Below are 12837 nucleotides of genomic sequence, written 5' to 3' on the forward strand. Positions count from 1 at the left end.
GATGGAGTTTTTTTCCCTTCCAGACTTGGTGGTTAGAATCCTAGAAAACCAGACGTGCATCCACAATGTTTTGCTCAAGAAGGCCAGCAGGAAAGTTACTGTTACTTAACAGCCTTGGAAAAGCTCTGTGCAATGCCTTGGACAGAGCCATGAGAAGATATGGTGGGAGCGATCTGCCTGGTATAGTGGACATGTGCCTGCCCGGCAGGGTCCTGCAGTACCTCTCTAGCAGGATCTGGTCTTGCAAGAGTCTCTGGCTGCTCACTCCTCTGCTCCCAAAAGGGCCTGGAAAGCCCGGGAAAGTTTTGACTCCGATTTGCTCTGCAGCGTGTGCACACGTTGCTGCTTTTGGATAAAAGACAGCCTGAGCCTGCTCAGTGGGAACCACCCTCTGTGATAAGGGCACATGTTGACTTAGAGATTAGAACTGTCCACTGCTTTGTTTTTTCATAATGTGCATTTATTGGCATAAAAGCAGTGCAAAGGACAAAGGGAAAGCCAGGGAAAGACATAAAAAAGCCAGTACTGTGTGCAGCATTGCAGGCTCTGAGGGAGAAAAGGTGTCCCTAAGAGGGCTGAATGATGGTTCTGCTCTTGGGGAGAGGCTGCAGCCTGCAGGTGCTGGCCCCAGGCATGTGGGAGCAGCAGGCAAAGCCGGGCGCCTCCTCTGTGGATTTGTGATTGAAGGGATCTCATGGCCCTTTTTCTCTTGATGCCATTGTCACGGTAATTAAATGCTCCCAGGCAGGTGCCAGAGCCTTTTGCAAACTGAGAGTTGGCTTTGTCTTGTTGACCTGCTGGAAATACCTTGTTTTAGGGTGGATTAATCTTTCATAGTAATATTTGAAAGCAAAGAGGGGGCTTTAATTGGGGTGGGATTAGCACAATGGGGCTGAACAGGGAGAGCAGGAGCTTTCTCACTACTTGCTAATTGCCTCCTCTCTGCACTGGTGGCAGCTGCGACACCTGCCCCGGGCTGCTGTGTGCAGCTTTGTGCCATGGGGACCCAGGGGATGCCATGTGCCTTGTTGGTGTATTCATGCAGCAGAGAATGAGATGTGGTGTTCAAACCAGAGTACCTTAATTTGTCCCTGGCAGCCAAGAGTGGGATCCTTTCATCACTCAGGTGCTTGACATGACTCTGGGGGGCTCATGCCTTTCTCTTGCGCTGTTGTGAGGTCCCAGGGGCTGAGCTGAAACCCATGGGCTGTAGTTTGCAGCCAGCCCCCACTGCCAGGCATGGGCATGCAACAGACATGGTCTATATAAAGTGAGTCTGGAATTGTTTTTCCTGGGACAGGAGAACCAGGTCAGTGCCTCAAGGGCAAATCCCCCGGGGGGGGTGTGTTCTTGGAGAAGGCCTGTGACTCTCCCAGCTCTTGGAACAAGCAGCCTGTGCCTCAGCCAAATTGCTGACCTTCCCATGCCTGCTGGTCTGCCCTGCAACAGCCTCCTGTCCCTGGCAGGCACTGTCCCCCCAGGTCCCCTTCAAAGGCAAATGTCCATGGTAGGCTATGAGGAGGAAAAACTTTGCTTGTCCCCCTCTGTCTTGGCAGGCATCCTTTGGGATGCACGCATGGCAGGGCTGGGCTCTTGTTCAGTGGGAAAAGCTGGTTTTACACTCCTCTCCTCTCCTCTCCTCTCCTCTCCTCTCCTCTCCTCTCCTCTCCTCTCCTCTCCTCTCCTCTCCTCTCCTCTCCTCTCCTCTCCTCTCCTCTCCTCTCCTCTCCTCTCCTCTCCTCTCCTCTCCTCTCCTCTCCTCTCCATAGTGGAGTGTGTCATGAACAGTTTCCACGTGTTCCCCTGAGACGCGGGCAGGGCCTTCTTAGTTCCCATGGCAACACTAAAAAAACTACTAACTCTAGCTAAGTACTGATATTTAAATGCTAATTAGCTAATTGCTCTGTTTGTTTTCTCGAAACTACCTGGAGATAACTGGCCTCCCACCCCTCCACGCTGCCATTCTGAGACTAACATGCAAATAAAAAAAACCCTTAGGATCATGGGAGTATTTTTAGGAGATAAAAAGGACCATAAATCAAAAACTGAACAAATAGAGGAGTCTAGACAAATGCTCCAGCTGAGGAAGAGGGAAACACATCCCCTGATTGACTTTTACCCATCGCCATCACCTAAGAAAGAATAGACTAGGTTAGGCTGTGAGAAGCAGGGCGGCAGAGACGAGATAAGGAAGCTCTGGTGCTACCGCCTCGGAAGGAGTGGGGATGGCTGTTGTTCTGGCCTTCAGCAACAAACTGTGTGCTATGCTTCCTCGTTTTCTGGCCACCGGTGTGCTGCAAGGAAAGAAGAAGGGGCAGCTGCTGCTGTGGGCTTCAGTAACAGACTCTGCATGCCTCCTTGCATTCGGCCTCCTGGGAAAGCTACAGTCGCAGAGCCCCCTGCCCAGCGGATCCTTTTAATAAAGAGCTGAACATTAATAAAGGCATTAGCCCTGTTCATTTCAGAGTGAATTTGGTTTTAGCTCCTGTGGTCTGTAAAGGCACGGCCAGCAGGGACTGTTTCTTACACCTTTAGCTCTGCTTTGTGCATTATGTTCACGAGAACTTCCCCGGAGGCTGCTGAGTCCCCTGTGCCAGTGCAGGTGCCCTCTGTGGCTCCCTCCTCAGCCTCATGCCATCGCGGAGTTTGCTCGGGGCACCTTTCTTTGCCTGTGCATGTCCCGGTGGCTTTCATGGCAGATGTGAATTTGGAGGTTTTATTTATTACTCAGTGATGCAAAAATGGCAAAGAGGCCCAGGGTGATGTGCACTTCTCCTAGTGCTGCTCCAGCCCTCCCTTCTCTTCCTCTCGTTGGAGACTGGGGCTGAAAGGCCTTTGTCCCTGTGCTTTATCCCACAGCAGGGACTTGGGGAAGAAGTGACACCCAGGAGAGAGGCTTGTCCAGGGCTGAGTATTGCTTGGCTGTCAGCAAGAACTGGTGATGCTGGGCCCCCACCACCCTCTGCCTCGGCTTCCTGCACCCCATAGGGTGCTGTGCTCACAGGTGTAGATGCCAGCCAGGCGGACAAACTCACACATCCCATACATGTACATCACAAGTTGGGACACACACACGTGTACATGCACATGTACACCCCTACCCACACATGCACCCAGCAGGAGCGTGCCCACACCTCTCCAGGCATGTCCATCCCCTCCCATCATCCCTCTGCCCCCTTGCCTGCCAAAGCAGGAGGGAGCAAGCAACAGGTGGGAGTGCTTGCCCAGGACTTTGGTGTGGACCTGGCACAGGTAGAGGTGATGGGAAGGGAAGGTGTTTTTTTTGTTCCCACTGAGCTGCACTTTGGATGCTTTCCCACCTCCATTGTGAGGCAGAATCACTTGGGGACAGCTGAAGAAGTCCCACCAAGGGCTGAAGGCTTTCCCCGAGCAGGTGGGACTACTCCCTGACTCAGATGGTTGTGGGTGACCCCATGGGGTGTCTGAGGCTGGTGGGTGAGTGTCATGGAGCTGGGAAGGCTCAGGGTCATCAGGGGAGCAGCACCTCCCTTCCACAAACACAGTGTCTCTACTGTCCATCTGACTTTTTAAAGCCTCAGCATTTTCCCCTGCGAACCTCTAGCAAGACAGACAAGTATGAAAATAAAGCTCCTGACCAAAGAAAACGCTCACAGCCCACTCAGAGGGTGTGTTAACTTCGTCATTCACCAAAAGCAAACATCAGGAGTGGCGTGGTTACTTTAGGTAGCCGTAGCAGAAAAAGGCCCCTCTGTTTTCAAACAAGGTGCCTTTTCATTCAGAGGCTGGGGGCGGCTCTAAGAAGCCAGTGGCATGTCACTGGGACACCCACTGGAGATGCAGATGTTACCTTACGGCAGGAAAAGACTTCTTTGCATCCAAAGCCTTGGAGCAGGCAGGGAGCAGCTCCCAAGATTGTTGACTGTGGTATTTCCGCAGGATCCCCCCAGCCAGGCTGGGACCACTGGCTGTTTTTTCATCCCCTTTGAAGGACACAAAGCCCTCATCATGCTGAGCACCACAGCTTGGTCACTTCCCTTCTGGCCAGGGCAGCGCCATCGGATGTGAAGTGGCTGGGAGGAAAAACAAACAGAAAGGGGGCCAGAAGGGTTGGACAGAAGACGGGGGTGTTATCAGGTACCCCATCTGTGAGGCTCTGTTGAAAAGGTAGGAGAAGGCCAGGGCCATCAAAGCTGCTCTGATGGCCTTGATCCAGATCATAGAAAGGATTCATCCAGCTTCTGTTTGGCTTCTTTCTTCTCATGGTGGGCTCCCCTTTCTCCCAAACCAGGGACAGGCCCCACCATCCTCTTCCTCTTCTCTGTCTGGGGGATGACCTGCAGAATGAGGGCATTGCAAAGGACATATGCACATGATCAAATGATCTCAGCAGTTTTGGGAAGAGGTGCCTTGCTGACCTGAACTGCAGCTGGGCTGCTGAAGGCTCACAAGCCAGTTCACTGTGGGGTGACCCCTTTAGGTGCTCTGGGACAGACACGGTGACATCCTGGTTGTGACAATATCTCACTTCTCTTCCCAGCCTGGCAGCATGGGAGCCTAGGCAGGCTGGCAGTGTCTGTGGTGGCACCCAGACCTGTACGGGAAGGGACAGGAAGGTCCCTGGGGGTGTCACCAGGGCTGTGCACAGGAGCTGGCCCCCCAGCTGTGGCAGAGCAGTGCTTCTGAGAGCTGGAGCATGGGGAGATTTTGCCCACACACCCTCTGCAGCACTTCTGCTTCCTGAGAAGGTTAGACATCCGGGGCTGGCTTTTTGGTGAAACAATGAGCTGTTCTGGTTAGCAAAAATCCCCAGCTCTGCCCTGTGCTCCCCCATGTGCTGACTCCACTGCTCTCACCCCACCATCGCTGCCCCACGGCCACCTCCTGGGAGTGTCCCATCACCCACAGCCCGGCAGGAGACGTGGGGTCTGGGGGCTCTAACAGGAATGATTCTGATTGCCTCGTGCTGGGAAAAGGGGAAGCCACAGCCGGAAGGACTCCTACCCCAAACCTCTCCAAGGTCAGCATTTTTCCTGGTGACCAGTAGGCAGAGACTGGAGGCAGCCAGATGGCTTCCAGGACAGTATCCCCCTCTTCTAAAATGCCAGCTTGGTCTATAAAAACCACCTGGCATGGATCTTTCCTAGGCACCAGAGCAATGAGAAACTGAGCCCTCTATACTCTCATGCTGCAGGACTCATGCCCCATTTTACAGCTGGGGAAACTGAAGTATGGTGGGGTCCCTGACTCTGTCTTGCAGCAAGCTCGTGATGCAGCCCTGTGGGTTTGCAGGGCACTGGGAAATGTTTTCCAGTGGTAGAGGACTGGTCCCCACTGGAAAGGGGAGGATTTCTGGAGGGCTATTGCCCTGCCAGGGCGTCCACACTTTCTCCCACCCCAGCTGTGCTGTCAGGGCAGCCTGGGCACCTTCACCTGCCCAGAGAAGGGATCCAAAGGGGCCCAATGTCCCACACCCCTGCAGCAGCCCCCCTGCCCTCATCACCCACTGCCCCTCCTGGCCATATCTCACAGGAATGGTGGCTCCTGCCCCTCCAGCTGCCTCCTGGGGCAATCAGTGGGGAACACATGGGCCTTATCTACGGGCCAGCTGTGGGAAGGGCTCCCTGCCATCCCTATCAGTGGGGCGGCTCCAGACCTGGGGCTGAGGGGAGCCAGCCCCATTCCTGCTGTGCTGAGGCCAGGGCTGGGGGCATTGTCACTGCCCCACACTGACCATTGCAAGGGGATGCTCAAAGTTCTGGGACCCCTCTCCAGCCTGGTGGCCAGTGTTGCTGTGACACTGACAGATTTACAGGGGCCCGGCCAAGGCCATCGAGCTGGGCAGTTGTGGATTGTGTTTGAATGCTGAAGGCAGATGGTGGCAGCAGTCTTACTACTGCCAGCAGGATCCACATCCCTCATCCACTTCCACCAAACTCTCAGCAGCAATTTCATCACCAGGGAGATGCTTGCAGGGCTGAGGGGGGCTCAAAAGGGCTGGCACCCTGGAAAAGGCTTTCCTTTCACAAGTCTGATAGACCTTTGTGTTTTACTTATTTCTCGAGTTGTGCTTACCCTCCTGTTCCCAGTGGATCGGCAGAGTGCTGCTGGAAAACTGGCAGGGTGGGGATGCTGACTCTCTCCTAAACCCCAGGAGTGTGGGGAACAGTGTCATCTGTGGCCATGTAAAGCATGGGCATCCCTTTGAAGTGGTGCCTGTGGAGTGTGGTTTTCCCCAGAGGTGGGTGCCAGACATCCCCCCATGCTATGGGGTGCCAGTGCTCTCAGGGGGCTGGTCCTGTCTGGCACAGGGACTGGGCAGAGCGTGGGAGGTCCCTTGGGAGAGGGAGCATCCTGGCTGCTCTGTGCCACTGAGCAGGGTCTCTCCCTCTGTGTCCCGCGGCAGCAGTGACCATGGATCACCAAAAGCTCAGGGTGCAGATCTTTATCGTCCACTTGTCTGGCTGTGCCACAGCCTGAGCTGGGCGTGGGGTTCTCACTCCCCAGCATCCCAATCATCCACCGTGGCCTCAGGCTCTGGGTGGGAGAGGAAAGTATGAGAAGGAATGTGCTTTGGTCTCCTACTAAGGATATAAATGAGGAATTTTATTCCCTGCCACGTCCTGGCCATGGGGAAGGTGGTGATGGTCAGCTGGGAGCTGCTGTGCCCAAAGAGGTCAGCCCCTCTGGCCATAAGCACAGGGAATTAGAGACGGGTGGAAAACTGTCTAAACCCCATACAAATATTTGCTTTTTAAGGGCTTTTCTAAGTATTGGGGAATTTTTCTAAGTATTGGGGAACGCTGACAGGGCAGCAGTGTGGGTGAGCTGGCATGCTGAGAAGGTCTGCTTGGCTTTTTTTTGGGGGGGGGGGGGAAGCAGGATTTCCATGGTCAAAGAGTTTTGTTTAAAATAATAATAAAAACAAGCTAAATGAGCAAATGGGAAGAATTTCCAGCACTGCTGCAGGTTTCTCTGCCAGCTCGTTGAGGCAAAACAGCCACCCTGATGCTGAATGGACCACAAACCTTCTAACCACCCCTTGCCCTGATTTAGTGGGTGTATGGCTCCCATCTCTGTGTTCCTTTTTCTTTCTCTGCTGAAAGGGTTTTTGGCAGGAAAGAGAGTCCCTGTGGCTGCTCTGCCCTGGATCACCCTGAAGGTCTGGGGCTGAGGTAGAACTGGTGAGAGCCTGACCCATCTGTTGCCCACGATGCCCATGCCAGGGGATGCTCACTTGCCAGCTTTTGGCCATGGTAGCAGTCTGTGTGGAGAACGCTGACTGGGGAGCAAGGGTGGCCGTGGGCCCTGATGGCTTCAGGACCATACATGCCAGGCATAGACAGGGGCTGGAAAAAGGGAGAAGTTGGAGGGACTCTGGGCTATCCCATCCCACTGCATTCCCCCTCTCCACACCCATTTCTGCCAGCTCCTGGGGCAGGTTGAAGCAAGCAAGGAACAGGCATGTCCTGTCCTGCTGGCGCAGGGAGGGCTCAGCACCCTGGGATGCAGGAGCAAGAGCCCTCTGTGTGCCCAGAGGACAGTTCTGGGGTGGTGACACCCACACCCCCAGTACACTGTCCACAGCACAACAGTGTGTGGGTGTGTCCTGGCCCCATGCAGGGTGGTCTTGGGCACGGTGATGGGGCTGGGGGCTTGATGCAGGTAGGTCAGTGCTGTGGGTGTCACTGGTGCGTCCAGCCCAGTGGGGATGCAGAGGGGACTGTGTGCAGCAATGGAGCCCTCCTTGCACACGTGTGCATGTGTGCTGGGGCTCACTCATGCACAGCATCAATGTATGGGGCTGCCCTCTGCTCTGGGCTTGGGGTCCAGCCATGTTCTGCATCCCCCTCATGGGTTGGCATGTTGCTCCATGCCCCATAGTTGTACCTTGCACCTCAGGGTGTGCTGTGCTTGGGGAACACAGGGTACCAGGGCTCAGTCAGGCTCAGGTACTACCTGAGTGGCAAGAAGGATCATCGTGGTGCTACAGCAGTGAGTCAGGGACAGCCAGACACAGGCGTGGTGGGCAAGGGGACTGCCACGTGCCCCTGTGCAGCGGGCACCCATGGGTGGTGCTGGCCCTGGGGCTATGCCAGGCAGGGGAAGAGGCTCCTGCACGTGTCCAGGCAGTGCAGCACGTGTGGCTTCGTGCTGGGGCTGGGCTCTGCTTCCCTGGGGCCAGGGATACGTGCAGATCATCCCAGTGTTGATGGACCACAGGGGGATGAGCACCAGGTGGATGAGCAGGACAGCAGGACTGCCATGGCATAGCCTGCAGTGACTGTCACATAAAGGCCAGCACAGCAGATGTCACAGGAGCTGACGTGTTTCTTCAGCTGTAGGCAATGCTGGTGATGCAGGGGTGCTGGGTGGGGGGCCCCCCATTAGTCCCATGCATGCCGTGGGGCCAGGAGCAGCCATGGTGAGGGGTCTGCTTGTGCAAGGTGTGGGTAATTGTGTGTGTGAATGTGAGTGCAGAGGGCTGGATGTGCATCATGCAGTGTGCCAGGTTAGGTTACAGCATATAGGGCAGGAAAGTGTATGTACAGTGTATAGAGACAGGGATACAGGGCTTGGTTAATGGGGCTGAGAGGAGGGGAGGGCCAGGTGTGCACAGCACCTCAGATATGCACGGAGTCCCCACAGGACTCCCTCCTCCCTCATCCCATTCCCTCCCCACTGAAGCATCCATACCCATTCCCTCCTCCCGGCCCCTCCCCACCATCCCATTCCATAACAACAGCAGCATCCTGCTCCTACAGCAAGGTGCAGAGCACCCATCTGGAGCCCTGGTGCCACTCTGGCTGTAGCAGAAGCCCCCTGCCAGAGGGGCAAAGGGTAGCGGTTCCAAGGAGACCCAGTATAAACCAGAAATTATTTTCCTTGAAGGGTTGGGAGAACGCCTGGAGCCGTGGACATCCCTGGAACCCATGAGGACTCTGGGATCCATCTAAGACAAGGGCATGCTGCTCCCCTGCCTAAGCCCCCAGCTCCCCACTCAGATTGTTCCCTCCAGCCCCCTGGTCCCCTCCCCGGGCCGGGGTGCTGCTGCTGTCCCCAGGCCAGGGTTCTGAGGGCTGGGCCAGCCCTGCCCTCTAGTGCCCCTGGAGCTGCTCCGTGCAGGGCTCAGCCCCTGGCTCCCTGGAGCTGAGCCACCCAAAGTCCTCCCAGGGCCCGCAGAACAGAGCAGAGCAGGGGCTGACAGGCTTCCCACCGCCCCGCGGCACCACCTCCCACCCCGACGCTGCTGCTGAGGGGACATGAGGACACGTCCCGGACCCTCCATAGCACCACCAGCCCGTGTCCGCGCTGCCCGAGGGCGCGGCGGTGTCACCCCAGCACAGGTGCCCTGCGCCCCAGGCCTTGGGCACGCAGGCGTGCCGGTATGGGTGACAATTGCCTTCCCGGCACCCCGGGTCGATAACCTGGTGGCCAAAGCACTCGGTGGGCCGGGACGGCGTGCGGCCACGCCAATGGGTGCCCGCAGCTGCGGCAGAGGGAGGGAGGCTCCGGAGGCTCTGGTTAAACGGGAACGAGGCGCGGCATCGTCCCGCGGTCCCTGCCCTGGGACTCTGACCCCGTGGGCCGGCGAGGGGAGCTGAGGCAGGCAGTGACGAGCGGCCACACAGCCACTGGGACGGAGCCAGCGAGGTGCCCAACAGGATGGATCCCACTTTGGAGCTGGCAGATGACCCCAGGTGAGTGCTGGAGACTCCCGTGCCGCTTTGCAGCCGGGCAAATCCAACTTTTTGGATCGGAACTTTGGATGATTCATTCCCTCTGTAAAGGAAGGGAGGCGCTTGGTGGCGAGACAAACCAGCCAGGCTCGGACCCTGCAGGGCTGGGTGTCCCCCTGTCCCTGTGGCCCCCTGCAGCACTCCCGGTTCTGCTCCGCAGGTTCTCCCGCCCTTTGGTGGAGATGCTGATCAGGAACTTCAGCGTGCCGGCAGCCTGCTTCTCCCTGCCGCCCACCTCCCGGCAGCTGCTGCACCGTAGGTGGGGGGACGGGGTGGGGAGGACCCTCCTGTTGTCACTGGTGGGAGCAGGACAGGGATGAAGGCGGTAGGGTGGCCGTGGCAAGTGCAGGCACGGAGTAGCCCCAGAAGTCAGAAACTGGGCTGCTGCCAGGGTCTTAGCCTCCCATCCCATAGTTCTACCTGTCGGGATGGGGACAGCTCAGGAAGAGCCAGCACTGGGGCAGGTGTCATGGGACAGGGAACAGTGGTGCAGAAGGGCCAGCTCTGATGCAGACAGGTATGTCCAGGCATGGCAGAGAGCTTCCTAAACCTGTGGAGTGCTGGGTCAGGGGCAGCTCTGTAGTAGTGGCCCCAGAGGGGACCAGACACAATGAAGACAGCTTCTCACCCCTCCCTGGCAGAGCTGGACATGGCCCAACTCATCATCCTGGGCCTCTGCACCATCATGACGCTGCTCTCGGTTGTGATCTACGTGGAAGAGGTTTCATACCTCTTCCGCAAGATCCGCTGCCCTATCAAGATGAAGACACTCTGCTGGAGCAGCTCAGCCCCTACGGTGAGCTGGGCTGTGGGGGTGCTGGGGGGCATCACCCTGGGGGGCCAGGGCCACCCAAAGGGTGCCAGCCCACAGGAGGGGGGAGTGCCAGTGTGCCAAGCTCATGTGTCCCCCAGGTTGTGTCAGTGGTCAGCTGCTTTGGCCTATGGTTCCCACGCTCCATGATGGTGGTGGAGATGGCTACCACAGCGTGAGTATCACCCACCCTGGGACAGGGCACCATGGAGCCCACAGGGCTTGACCTGCCTTCTTCCTCCTCCCCAGGTACTTCGCTGTCTGCTTCTACCTGCTGATGCTGGTCATGGTGGAGGGCTTTGGGGGGAAGGAAGCACTGCTCAGCACCCTGAAGGATGTGCCCATGGTGGTCAGCACTGGGCCCTGCTGCTGCTGCTGCCCCTGCCTGCCCCGAATCACCATGAGCAGGTGAGGGGGAGGTGGGATAAACCTCTATCCCTGGAGGGCTTTCACCCCACGCTTCTGCTGGGCTGGAAGAGAATTCCCTGGGCAGGGACTTGGGGATTTAAGAGTGCTACTGGTCTCTCTCACCATGCCAGGAAAAAGCTTAAATTGATGATCCTGGGGACTTTCCAGTACGCCTTCTTCAAGGCAGTTGCTGTCTTCCTGGGGCTGATCCTGGCCACCGATGGGAATTACAACCCTGCTGACGTGAGTGCCAGAGCACAGGGATGGGCAGGTTGATGACCTAGACAGGAAGTCTCCACCTGAACTTTGTCAGCCCAGTAATGTTTTCTGTGTGTCCCCCTCAGATTTCAGGAGAGAGCGTGGCCCTCTGGATCAACACCTTGGTTGGTGCCTCCGCCCTCTTTGGGCTGTGGGGCCTGGGCATCCTCTTCCGGCAGGCCCGGCTGCACCTGGCTGAGCAGAACATGCAGGCCAAGTTCACCTGTTTCCAGGTGAGCCCCTGTCCTGCCCAGCTCCCTCCTAGGTGAGGGGCTCCTTCAGCAGTGACGGGGTGAGGCAGCATGAGGGAAGATGGTGGGACAGGAGCCACTGCTGGGTGAGAACCCCACTGGCTGCAGGATAGTGGGGAAGGTGAAGGCTGAGAGCCGAGCAGCAGCACAGCCCTCACCACTGGGGTGTTGGTGGTCGCAGATCCTGCTCCTCCTGACAGCGCTTCAGCCTGCCATCTTCAGCATCCTGGCCAACAACGGCAGCATCGCCTGCTCACCGCCCTTCTCCTCCAAGGCCAGGTCACAGCGTAAGTAGGGAGATGAGAGAGCAGCACCACATGCTCTCAGCCAGGCCCCTCCATCATGTGACATGGCATGGGGGTGGGCATGGTGGATGAGGGCAGTTTCAAAAGACCCTTCTCCTCTTCCAGAGATGAACGTGCAGCTGTTGATCCCACAGACCTTCATCCTGGCAGTGCTGACGCGGATGTACTACCGCAAGCAGGACAACAAGCCGGGTTACCAGCCCGTCAGCTTCACACCCACAGGCGCTGACATCAAAGCATGAACAGGAGGGACAAACTGGGTGCCAAGGGGCAGAGTGGGGTGGGGGGCTGGTCTACCCTGCACAACCTTCTCCCCTGGCCCTGGGGAGCTGCTGGCAGCAGAAGAGGCAGAAGGGGAAAGAACATCTTGGAACAGAATGGAAGGGTCTGAAACCTAAAAGCCTTAAGTCAAGGTGGTCCATGAAGCCACCTCCAGCCCACGGGCTCTTGTCTAGCACTGAGTAAAGAGAGATTTTTACTAGAGTCTTGCATTGGTGACTGGCTTCATATTATATCTGCCTAGGCTGAGTGGGAGATGACTCCATACAGGGGGAGGAGGATGGAGCCCAGACTAACACAGCCATGGCATGGGACCGTCATGGGATGCCAAACATCCTGTTGTGACACTGAGCTCTGGGTGCTGCTGGCTGGGGTCCCACAGTCAAAGCGAGCCCAGGCCAATGGTGATTTCTCCCAAGATATCAGGATGGATCTGACCTGTCCCTGAGGCCTGTTCTCCATGGGACTGGCTGGTCCTGAAAGCACACAGGGAGCATTCACACCTGCCAGTTAGGTGCCAGGCAAAGGAAGGAGTCTTAAAACACCCTGGTAACACTGGCAATTAGTCAATGCTGCCTTAAACAGCCTCGGTCCAGTACCAGTATCTGGTCTAGACACGGGGATAGACATCAGGAGAAATGACAATTTGCAGAAACCACTGGGTAAACTTTTGACCCCAAGTGTTCATTACAGATGGCAGAAGCACAACTCAGATCATGGTTTCAAATGAGCAGATGACATGTTAAAAAAAGTTGCAGCATTCTCCAATGCTTTTGCTTCTACCACCATCCCTGGTACTTCTCAGT

General features: G+C 56.7%; 1 protein-coding gene across 1 annotated transcript; it reads left to right on the forward strand.

The window, feature by feature from the left end:
- The first annotated feature begins 9492 nt into the window (after window positions 1–9492).
- SLC51A (solute carrier family 51 subunit alpha) lies at window positions 9493–12235 on the forward strand. The gene is made up of 9 exons (XM_053986734.1): window positions 9493–9680; window positions 9880–9974; window positions 10361–10515; window positions 10632–10705; window positions 10780–10938; window positions 11070–11181; window positions 11283–11429; window positions 11629–11734; window positions 11858–12235. The coding sequence occupies exons 1-9, from the start codon at window positions 9646–9648 to the stop codon at window positions 11992–11994; spliced, it is 1020 nt and encodes a 339-aa protein (XP_053842709.1). The 5' UTR covers window positions 9493–9645; the 3' UTR covers window positions 11995–12235.
- The last annotated feature ends 602 nt before the right edge of the window (window positions 12236–12837 follow it).

This window comes from Vidua macroura, chromosome 10 (genome assembly GCF_024509145.1).
Source record: "Vidua macroura isolate BioBank_ID:100142 chromosome 10, ASM2450914v1, whole genome shotgun sequence".
NCBI lineage: Eukaryota > Metazoa > Chordata > Aves > Passeriformes > Viduidae > Vidua > Vidua macroura.